The sequence below is a fragment of the Diadema setosum genome, chromosome 19 (genome assembly GCF_964275005.1).
Source record: "Diadema setosum chromosome 19, eeDiaSeto1, whole genome shotgun sequence".
Classification (NCBI taxonomy): domain Eukaryota; kingdom Metazoa; phylum Echinodermata; class Echinoidea; order Diadematoida; family Diadematidae; genus Diadema; species Diadema setosum.
In genome coordinates this window covers 20,787,665-20,799,804 of record NC_092703.1, presented here as the reverse complement: position 1 = coordinate 20,799,804, position 12,140 = coordinate 20,787,665, and the positions used below count along the sequence as shown (strand labels likewise).

General features: G+C 39.0%; 1 protein-coding gene across 1 annotated transcript; it reads left to right on the top strand.

The window, feature by feature from the left end:
• The first annotated feature begins 6,185 nt into the window (after positions 1–6,185).
• LOC140243037 (uncharacterized) lies at positions 6,186–11,645 on the top strand. The gene is made up of 5 exons (XM_072322776.1): positions 6,186–6,348; positions 7,279–7,476; positions 8,862–8,932; positions 9,952–10,082; positions 11,417–11,645. The coding sequence occupies exons 1-5, from the start codon at positions 6,186–6,188 to the stop codon at positions 11,643–11,645; spliced, it is 792 nt and encodes a 263-aa protein (XP_072178877.1).
• Positions 11,646–12,140: the final 495 nt, after the last annotated feature.

Below are 12,140 nucleotides of genomic sequence, written 5' to 3'. Positions count from 1 at the left end.
GAGCATGACCAAAACTATTTCCGGATGAGTCGCGAGGATTGCCCGAAGAGTTCCACGTAGAACACCCGTAGGAGGGCCGTAGCCGCCGCAATTCACAGGCACTTGACCCACTTGAAGTAGGTAAGTTGCCCGCTGATCTATGCCTATGTGAAGGGAGCGCGTGCCATTTGTGGGCTCATTCTCTTCTTTGTCCTCTGTCCTCTGTGGCGTCGACGACTACCTGGTCCCTTTTGGACAGGACTTCATCCGCCGAATGGACTTCAGCAGCAATTTGATGCATTTGCTGTGAATCTTCCGGGCTTTGTGGCTGTCCATCCACTGGACGTTCTCTGCCCTTGTGCACTTTCCGTCTTCGGGGCATCTTAACTTCTTTAAAGCTAGTTGACAAATGATTGTTTGCCCATCCACTCGAACAAGCCTATTGTTCAGGCTAGCACTCATCTCGCAGGCGACTAGTACGCAGATAACATGCAGTTGTGGCGCAGGTACTTCGCAGAGCCCGTATGTCGCCCGTAACTGACATAAAAGAAGCTATCACGAAGCTATCACGTGACACCAACGCGCCTAACATGCAGTTCAACGGAATACACGCAAGAAGGACTTAGGTATCACGCGTTTATCATGTAATACCCACGCCAAACTCGCCCTAAACCTTGTCCGGCCGCAGAAATTATTCTGCGTGCTGAAAAATCCCCATACGCAATACGCCCGCTTAGCTGGTGTGACAGGGCCTTTTTTGGCAGCGGGTAAATAGAGCCAGCGTGCGCACCTCCGGGTAACTACTTTTGAGATACATGCTAGGTACTGTCATGTGCGGGTCATCTGCGGGGACCTCCGGATAGCAAAAATGTTCATTTCATTTTCATTTCATTTTTTATTTCATTTCCGGCCAAACCATATAATATGACATTGCATATACACAAAGTCAGTACAAAGTAACTTTTACACAAAATGGAAATGTTCTTCGGAAGTCGCACGCAAGGCTGGTGTGACACGGCCTTTACTCGAGCCTTCAGCTCGAGTGAGCTAAATAAGTGTCTTGCCTGTCTTTACTGCTGCAACAAGACCATATCACCTTAACTCCTTGACCGTATTATAAATCTCAAGCCCATCCATGGGTTTTTAGTTCAGTTACCAATATGTGCAGATCGTCCAAAATGTGCAGGCAAATCGAATTGAATTGAATTGAATTTATTCATTTCATTTCCATTTCCATTTACATTTACATTTTACATTTACATTGCATTTACATTGCATTTACATTGCATTTGCATTTTTCATTTACATTGCATTGCATTGATGATTACATGTTGACACATACTATTACAGTAATATAACAACATGAATTAACAGAATATAGAGTTACTATACAAAATGGAAATGGGGTGACCCAACTAAAAGCATAGCTTGTAAAATTTGTAGGTCACCATTCAACGAGTAATATTCAGAATTATGTACAGAGTGATTGAGAATATAACATACCCAACAGACTCCTGAAACATACTTACATAACTTATACATATACATCTTAAAGATAGTAAAAATGAAAGAGAAAGAGAGGGAGAGAACGAGAGAAATAGAGGAAATAAAGTGAGAACCAAAGGGGGAGAGAGGAGGAAAAAAAAGAAAAAAAAGAAAGAGAAGATAAACAATGGAATTAGAATGAATAGGAATACCACATGAATGATATACCATATAAAAATGATATAAGATTACCTTATTGGGTAAAAGTGTCCAGATATTTGGTATAGGATTATAAAAAAACTGGTTACATCGTAACATATTTACTCAAAAGGCTTAGTTTTAATTTGTATTTGAATGTTTTGAGGCTTATGGTTTGTTGAAGAGAATAGTCTAAAGAATTCCAATATTTTGGTCCAGCGAAAGCAAGTGTATTGTGTTTAAAATTGGTTCTAATGGATGGCAGGTGGTAAGAAGAAGACTGCCGAGTGTAGTAATTGTGCACTTGTTGATTCATAACAAAAAGTGACGAAATGACTTGTGGAAATTCAGAATCCTTCGAGCTGTACATAATGGATCCTAGATTCATAAAATATATATCCTGTACTTTTAGTAATTTATTTTCATAGAAGAGTTCATTAGTGTGAGAACGTGATGTTGCACCAGAAATAATTCTCACTACCCGTTTTTGGAGTAATAATAATTTATCCAGGTATAGTTTTGCTGGATTTCCCCAGGCAAGAACGCCATAATTGAGATAGGGTAGTACAAGAGTTGAGTATAGCATACGCAATATATTCTTTGGAAATATAGATTTTATATTATTGATAACGCCAACATTTCTGGAAAGAAGTTTACTTAAATAGCATATATGCATTCTCCAATTCAATTTGTCATCTATATGCACTTTTAACTGCACATTTTGGTAACAGTAATGTTGATCCCGTTAGGTATAGGTGCACTATCGGCACATTTTGGTAAATTACCAAAATGTACAGTTACCAAAATGTGCCGTCACATATTGATGGCACATTTTGGTAATTTGCACAGTATTTTTGGTAATTTACCAAAATGTGCCGATTTACCAAAATGTGACGTAACAGGGGGCATATACGATATCTCAAAAGGAAACGTGTCATTCGCTTCACGTATTCCAAGACGGTCTAGCGATTTGAAAATGATTGCCTTCATTATAGTAGAAACAACAATATTTTAGTATTCTCTGTCAATCTTTCTCAACTGATTCATTCCCTCCATCCCCCTTCCTCCTGCCCCTCTCTTTCCTTGGAAATCGGCAGCATGAAGACAATAACCGATGAAAATTACTTTTTAAGCGTGATTTGTGGCTAAATATCACTGCAAAAGACAAAAAAAAATGCACATTGCAAAAATCTCAAGTGTATACTGTAGAAAGTAATGGACAGGAGTTGTTTTGAAACCAGGGAGGTTCCCACTGTACCTCCCTGTTGAAACTATACGTTCCCTGAATTATTGCTCTTGGTTACTCGTATAAAGGTTACGGGGGGGGGGGGGGTGAGAGAGAGAGAAATGAAAGGGTAATTCCCCCGCCCTTTCTTGTAGCGTTTGCTGCTACTACTAATTGATTAGAGCCATGCAGAAGAAACAGGCCCTTCACGTAGGAGCAGCGAATTTCGATACGCGTCGCGGGGCTTTTTTTTTTTTTTTTTTTTTTCTTATTATGAAACCAGTGCCGGTTGGGTTACGCAAGCCAAGGCGCCTAGGCATAGGCAGTGTAGTTATGAAAACACAGCGCTTGTGCTTGAGAAGGCGTTGTCAGTGTATATGTACGGACGTATTCAGACACCAATCTGAATCGCTGTCTTTCTCTTGAGAGAGGTTCAGTTCGATATTAGCATCTAAACTACCACCTAGGTAGCCCACTTTTTGACGAAACAGAAAGCCTCACCAAATGAGTCAAAGCCAACAAGGCCGATACGATTGTCAACGAGCTCGAGTAAATGGTAATCGTGTAGAAATGCACACCTACCGTTCGCTTCGCTGTTTGTCAATCAAATTTTGTGCAGCTATTGGAGATGCTAAATTGAACCATATCAGAGAGTTTTCATGGAATTAGAAAGCCGAAAAGGTAAGAAAAATGAGAAATCGGAGTTGAAAAGTACGTCGGTCGCGAACATAGTCTCCGACCTAACTAGTGCACCGATTTCGCAGAGAACGATGTCAACGATTATAATCGATTCTGGTAGTCTCTAATTAGCCGCTTACTAACAATATCGAACTCGACTCGTGCAATACGTGTAGCCCCAAGGCCCTACTTTCTTTTTCGTATTTTTTTTTTTCTTATTGTTAGCTCACCCGAGTCGAAGCAGGGAGGCGTGGGACCACCTCCCTGGTCGAAGGCTCTAGTGAGCTATTGTGATAGTTCTTTGTTTTCATTGCCACTATCATGATTACCACTATTCAAATTATTGATACGATTATTCATACCAGGATTAAGACATCGATCCTTTCTTTAAAAATTGTGGCAAGTATTGATTTTATCATGAAAAAAGTTGATAATAATTTAGATTAAATTATTTAATTTGAATAGTATTGAGGGGAATAGAATGTGGTTGAAGGAAAAGTGGAAGAAAAAAGGTTGGGCTATTAGGGAGAGAGAAAGAGAGAGAAAAGAAGATGAGAAGGAATTAAGTTGAATTCAAAGGGGATTTGTTTCTAGTAATTTTCATCATTCATAGGCCTAATTTAATAAATTAATGAGAATAGTATTACAAAAAGTGTATGTTATACAATCATGTATTAATATTCTGGACTTCTCATAAAGTGCTCATTTTACCGAAAAAGAAACAGAATATTGAAATTGAAATGGTAATATGTTTTCGATTGATAAGTTCAACTTACAGTAGAAAGTAATTGTTTTTATGATAGTATTTATTTTTCCATTTCATTTTTTTTATTATGTATACAAAAACAGCAACCCAGTATTTGCTTTTGTTTTGTAGTAAAAATCCATTTTATTGTGCAATATTCATGATGGATAATTCCCATTTTTTCATATATCTTTTACTGTTTTGTACACATATTATCCATCCATCATTTAGTCAGCGAAAAATGTTGACAGATATACCGTCACATGCAGGAGAAAATTAACTAAAATGATAAAAAAAAAAAACAGACGCATCAAGATCACTTTCTTTTTTCCACATTACTGAGTATACTGTCGAGCCGACGTAATTATTGTGGTTAAACACCAAACAAGCGGCTGTATTACAGACTACAACGATCGATTATTCTCGTTATATCACTCTTCCACATAATCGATCATCCATCATGCTACGCTGAGACAGTCGTCGATCGGCGTACTTTCGAGTCAAAATTAGCTACTTTTCTTCTGTAATTGACTATGAAATTTCATGAAACCGTCAGATATGGTCCATCTTGACATTTCTGATAGCCACAAGAAGTTTTCATTGACAAATTAAGGAAGGAAATGGTAGGTGTGCATGGTGTGCATTTCTACATGATTACCATTTTCTCTAACTTTCCTACAAATACACAAGACTCACTGCACTGTGAAGTACGGTATACGGCGAGACAGTCGGCACTATGAATACCCCCTCGTACGTCAAAGTGTCACCTGACAAGGCACGTGACCGGTCCTTGCTTTTTCTGGGGGCGTTCCCGACTACCCGAAAAATGAGCGATTTAGGCGATTTCAACTGAGTTTTTTGAAGTTCACAGATCTCGTTGAAGAAAAGCATATGCGATTTCTAATAGTATTGACACAGTATTTTCATATGATCATGCTTTATAAAGTTATAAGACTGCCCCTTTAAATGAATCCCACAAGAATTGGTACAATTATCCCCCAGCATTCCCACTGATACCCACTGATCAGTTAATACTAGATTCTAGCCATCCCCTCGTGTCTAGATCCACACTATGGCGCTAATCTATTAAGGAAATTCCACTCTGATATTTATTTTTCATAGTCACATATTTTCGTTTCTGTAGGGAATTTTTCTTTTTTTAAGATGTTGTCAGTCAAATAAGAGTTGTATTTGTTTTGTTTTTTTATGTCCTCCTCAGTGGATAGGTTCTGTCTGAACCAAAATAATTAAACCAGCACCACGTCCGCGTCCAAGGTTTGACCTCCCTGAGCGTTATGAGCGTCCCTTGCTAAAAGTTGTCTGCATGCAAGTTGCCCCTAAATCTACATAACAATTACATGTAGCATGCAGACGGTTGAATTTGGGACAGCATTATGGTTGAAATATGGGGGGGGGGGGGGGGGGGCTTGCTGTATTTGAGAAAAATGAGAATTGAAACACAGAACGCAATGGCAATGGCAATGTTTTGTTTTATTTTATTTTTATTTTATTTTAGCTTTGAATACGAGGGTAGGGACTAGAGGGTAGTGTAGAGTGGTATGGCAAAACTAAAAGTGGGGGTACACTGGAACTCTCACATGCTGTTTGTTGATTGAACAGAATTGAGGATGCTGCTGTTAGCCTGGTGGAGGAATATGACAGTCTAGCATAGTTGTAGCAAGAGTTTTATATGTGGTGTCGTCTCATTGGATTCTGGCAAGATGTACTACTGCAGATGTACAGACCTAGCTACCGGGAAAATTATGCAAAATAGAAAAAGCATACCAGTTGCCATACTTGGTGACATGTCTGTTTTTGTTTTTCACGAAGAGAAAGTAGTTCAGATATTATCTTGTCAAATTTGTTCACACACAGATGGTTAAGTCGGCAGATTTGGCCAAAGGAGCTGCTAAGAGTAAGCAGAAGTCATCAGTGGAGAAGAAGTCCAAAGCTGGCAACATCACAAAGAAAAAGAACCAAACTGAAGCAAATTTGAAGAAGGCTGCCAAGAAAGCGGAAATAACACCAGGGAAGAAGGGTAAACAAATCAATCTTGTCTTTTTTTTTTCTCTCTTTCTTTAAGATCTGTGATTCCGCTGACAAGTCTTCAAGTCATATTCCATTCTAATCACATTCTTTTCTAGCTTCCAGGTGTATGATACAAACATGTCTTCAGGGAATTGTTCTGAAGAGTTTGTGATGAGGTCGTCTGGAATCGACATCTCCAGCTCCAGGTTGACCAAAGTTTTGATATGTATGCTGATGAAACATTCACATTGTGTCATGTTGTGGAAAGCTTTCATGACTTCAGAGAACATTGTGCCAAGACAACAGTTTTTCTACAAAAAAAAAAATTCAATCATACTTATGAAAAAAGGCTAAACTGTTATCTATCAAAGGATTATAGCTATTGTAGTGTTGTTACTGTTTGGGGAATTTTGACAGAACAACAGTTGTCAGAACATTGAACTTCAGACCAACGGGAGATTACTAATTTTTTTTTGAATTATTATTTTTTTTTTTTTTCATTCTGTTCCTGTTACATTATTCCCCTATTTCTGATTTTTTAATAATCTTTCCGCTGGGTTGTGCAAAAATTGATATTTCAAAAAAGTATATATTTCTTGAACCAAATGTTTAGAAAGTTTGGAAGGTCAGTAACTTGAAGTAGACCTCTAGAATGAGATAAATTCCTTGGTTGGAATGCAATCTAAAGAGTCCATCAGAAACTTTGTTTCATGGGTCTTCCATGATAAAGATTAGCCTGACCAGACGCCGTGCGGAGCACGGATACAGCGACTGGGCTGTGTATAGTTAGATAAAGATAAGAATCATAAGACTTATGGGAAATGTCATTACAATCTTCTTTCAAGTGCCACTTCTGCACACTTGGTGGAACTTTCTCAGAGTTCAACTTACTGGTCTATATGTTTTCTATTGCTGGTTTTGTGTGTTCTTGCCCTGTCAGATAAAAAGTCTTCAAGCGAAGAGGAAGCCATCCGCTCTGAGAGGGGCTACACCGCCCCCCTTCCCAAGAAGAACACCAAGGGGGAGCTTGTTTTCCCTGATTACCCTGAGATTCGGCCGAACATGACCCCAAAGGAGGTCCTCCAGGCAGGCAGCTTCAGCGGGACGTACTTCCGACCAATCAAGTCCTCAGTGACAGGTATGTATGGCAGCGTGGCTTAACCCATTAAGGACAAGTCCCGAGTATACAGGGGCAGGTGTCTATGGGAAATGCATGTTGTAGCAAAACCAGCCCCTCCTCAATGGGTTAATCTGCTTCGCTGCTTGTTGGTGGATTTTTATCAGTAAAAAATGAACAGAATACATCTCGCTTTTTACCTGGCTCCCACAAGCCGAAGATTTTTAAAGCCATTTGAAAATTTCTCTCATTGCCATACGTGTAATAGGTGATTGGCAGAAGTGTATGAGGTACTCCTAGATAGGTATGATGTCAGGGTCATGCAAAGCTGCTTGCCCATTTGCCAAGGACAAAGTAAAATGAATTGACACTATCCTTACAGAGAAAGTTCTCCTAACTAAACATGTAGATTGAGTGGATGCAGCTATGCTAATGGAGCATATCAGTGAAAGTTTTAGGAAAATTGGACAATTCTGGTAGGAATTTTTAAATTTGGTGCCACCATTGTCAGATGAGGAGACATACAACACTTTCACCTGTTAATGACATCAATGCAGAACAGTGATATAAAGTAGATATTGAAGGAATTCCACAAAGTTTCTTATTTTATGGAAAGTACACATCCTGTGGCTTGTTCTTGTCGTATGAAAAGGATTATAGAACCTCATTTGCTTTCTGAAAGGGATAAGTCGATTGCTCTTTCATTATGCTAGAAAAAAAAAAACATGTAAATAGATTCTGCTTCAGCTACTCTTTACAATCAGCCTCTTGATCTGCAGATGAATGTCATCTCAGAATCCGCTGAAAAGTATGTGATTTTATGCCGTGAAACATTCATGCTCATTTGTGTTGGTTCTGTGCAGGTAGTCAGTCTTGGATATTCTGGGCAATGTGTTAAAGGGATGGTATAGTATTGGTTAAGGTGAGGATTGAGCTTTTAACTTTTTGTGAGATACCAAGAAACTATTTATGAAATAGTACAGAGCATACCATTCTAAGAGGAATTCAACTTTTATTTGATGAAAGTTGGTTTTGGAACGGTGGAGACATCCAAAAACAAATTAAAACAAAGCCATTGTAATAAAAGGTGGGTCCCACCTTTATTTGGATCGCTCTGTTTTGGGTATCTCTGCCATTTCAGAACAAATTTTCATCAAACAAACTTTAAATTCCTCTTGGAATTACAGCCTCTTTCATAATTCATAAGAGGTTTCTCACTTATCTTATCAAAATATGTTAGAAACCTGAAGTTAGGTCTCAACCAAAACTATATGATCCCTTTAATTTCTGCTCTGTTTGCATCATTCATCCTTATGTCTTTCTCTGTCTGTCTGCCTCCCCCTCTCTCCCTCTCTGTCTTTATCTGCCTTTCTTTTCCTCTCTTTCTCCTTCTTTCTAATCCTCAGGTGAGAAATATTCTGGTGTGTGGAAGGAGCTGCCCAAGAACTGGCTAGAGGGGCTCGAAGTTTCGAAGCAGGTGAGATGATGTAGAATAGTTTAACACTTAGCCCTCAAACTGCCCACAACTGCCCATACTGAAAATCATTGAATAACCTGCAGTTACCCTAACGTGTGTGTAAGTGTTCATCTGTGTGCATGTGTCCATATGTATGCATTGTGGAGTACAGTGCTGTACAGAAGTGTATGTGCTTCACTGCTTAATTGATATCATCTTTGTTTTGTCTCCACAAAAACACAATTTATTTGTCTAACTCCAAGAAAAGTAGAAGGAAATTTGTAATTGCTTTCATCGAGTGGATTTTGGCATAGCAAGGAATCTTTAGATGCTCAAGGGTTCAGGTTATGTTGACCTTATAAATGTTTCCAGAGTAACTTGCGTTTGATCCTTGTGGCTGTTTGTATTGCATATATACATGTATATTAATGTGAGGCGATGAATTCATATTTTGTATTGTCTGTACAATATCTATCACACATGGTAAAGAAGACTTTCCATTTATTTGAGGTGTCAGGTGACTATCCATCTAAATTGAAGTGGTCTCCTTTATGAAACAATATGCTGGCAGTAGTCTCTGATGGGGCAAGCTAAAAGTTAAAGGTCATAACTCCTCAGTTTGATATTCTGCTTTCTAGCACAAAAGAGGCAGGAATTCATCTTTGTGAAAGGTGTCAAGTTTGTGAAGTTTTGTTCTGTCGAAGTCACAAAAAGGCTGTGCTGACATGCTTCCATGAAGTGCTGAGCTGTTCCATCATACCAAAAAGCAGATGAAAGATGCTTAGAAACATATACTCATTTGTAATTGCGAATTAAGGCAATGGACATATTATGATGCTCTTGAAAACATGCCAATTTGATGTAATTGTTGTGGGAAATTCAAATGATCTTACTATGTTTCAAATAAACTTTTCTTTTTCAATGTGATACTGTATGAGGATATTATATCATCTATTGCTAAGTTACTGTTTTCTCCTTCATTAGATATAAGTATTTATCATACACTTTATGTATGCAAATTTGTATGTCGTTAATTGAAGGTGGCATCCAGTACATATCGCGAGGATGTCAACACCTACAAGGTGAAGTGCGGTGGCAGTCTCGAAATGTGGGAAAGCAGCGGATGGATTCACAAGCAAGATCCCTACGGCTGGTTCATGTGGTACTGCAGGTACTGCCCATCAAAATATGGATATCTGTAGCCGATATTCAATTCTTCTGTGAAAAGAAAATAGGAAAAAAGAAAGGAGAAGCATCTCATTCTCCTCCTCCTCCCCCCTTTTTTCTCCTTTCTTCCATTTTTGCTCTAATGACATCATGGCTCTATAAGTTCTCAATGTCAAATGCTGACCTCTGCCAAGCAGCTCATTTCTGCCATACACGCATGCTGAAAATTGCCCAATTTCCCAATACAGAGGTCTTTCTGTACGTCATCAACTTCCAACTGCGTGGTGCCTTGCAACTGTGTGGCGCCTTGCCTGCCCGAGCAGAGCACATGCTTTTATTTATTTATTTTTTTTCAGTGCATGTATGCAAACCTCAATTACGCATAGCTTGAACTCCCATGGTTATTGACCCTATCTGCTGAAATCTAAAAAAAAAATCCTTAAAATTCCCAGATTACTACTAAAATTTCAATCCTCTGTTCCTTGTGTCATTGACTCTTCATGTAAGTTTCATCCAAATCCATACACAACTTTTTGAGTTATTTTGCAAACAGACAAACCAATGCCAAAAAAATATAACCCCCTTGCCTTTGGTGGAGGTACATAAGATAACAGTTCTTCCTGCGCTCATCTGCTCCTCCTCACAGTTATAGTACAGTGCATTGGGAGTTGGTCTACATCAGTCTGTGAGTCTCTGAAACCACAAGGTTACTAAAAGGCAGCCAATCTTGGGAATCTGGCATGTGTCAATAACACAAATTATTTGAAAGATTTTCCTTTTACGGATCCCCGACCTCCCTGACTTTCCACATACATATCATAGCAGTAATCAATGGTTTACAGATCAATTTCAAGTTATGTTAATTGAGAAAACTTGTTTGAGTTAAATGCTCCACAGCATAAAGCATGTTACCTTTGTGAAGGTAGTGGATATTCTGAGCATATGTGTGTTCTGTCTTTGGTTCATATAAATTTGATGTTATTGAGAATATTTATGCATCTGTTCTGCATTGATTGGCATTATTACTGTTCTTACTGAATAAAAAAACTTTTTCCATCTGTCCTCATTATAGTCTGGAATGAATCAATGCTTTTACTGGTAAAAGATCAGTGAAGAATAATGTACTTACATAATTACCTATAATTGCTTCACCATTTTCTCAACTTAATTTGATTGCATGTCTCTGCCTTACAGGCAGTGAGCAAAATCTGTGTTTCACATTCCATCAACGAGGCTAGATCGCAGTAAATCTTACTTGTACTCCTCCATTTTCATCTTGTCCAATCAACACCTTTCATCATGGAAACTTCTTTGTTCCACCTCATGTCCACATCCCAGGTTCTACTTGGGGAGGCGCACAGATGACGACGAGCGACAGGTCGGAAGGTGGAAGAAGTGCGCCGGCCTGAAAGGGAGGTGGCGCAACAACCTCATCGCCAAGTGTGCCCGCAGTGGCTCTGCCTTCGACAACTTTGGCGTCTCGCCTGTGGTCCGGCAAACCCTCCAGCACTGGGGCTACCGACTCACCAAGGAAGACTTTGAGAAGGCAGCCAAGAGATTCAGGTAGCAGACACTCTTGTCTGGTTGTCAGGGGAAGGGAAGGGGGGTCATTTCAGTATGCATAGTTATTGTGGTAAATGTCTTTCTCCAATATCACCTGTGTGGATTGCCTTGCTGGAAGTCGAGATAAATACATTCCTTTTGAACAGTTAAAATTCGTAGCTCTCTGTTAGCTTATATCATATCATCACTTTTGAGAAACAGTCCACCATATTGCTGTCTTGGAGTTTACACAATGATAAAATGATAAAATTAATGCCCCTGGACTAGATTTTATAAATTGACATTTAGAGCTTTATCACAATTGAGAAGGATTGAAATATCAGTCTCAATTCATTGAGGCATTAGGGATGTGTTCTAATTGAGGGTTTCCCAATTCATCACCATGCTGCATGCAGGCCTGCAATGGCTGTGGAAAAAGAAAAAGTGCTTCAGGTCTGACTTAGCCAAACAGTGTTTCTGGGTGATTGCAGTGTCACTGCAGTTATCCTTTTTCACTATC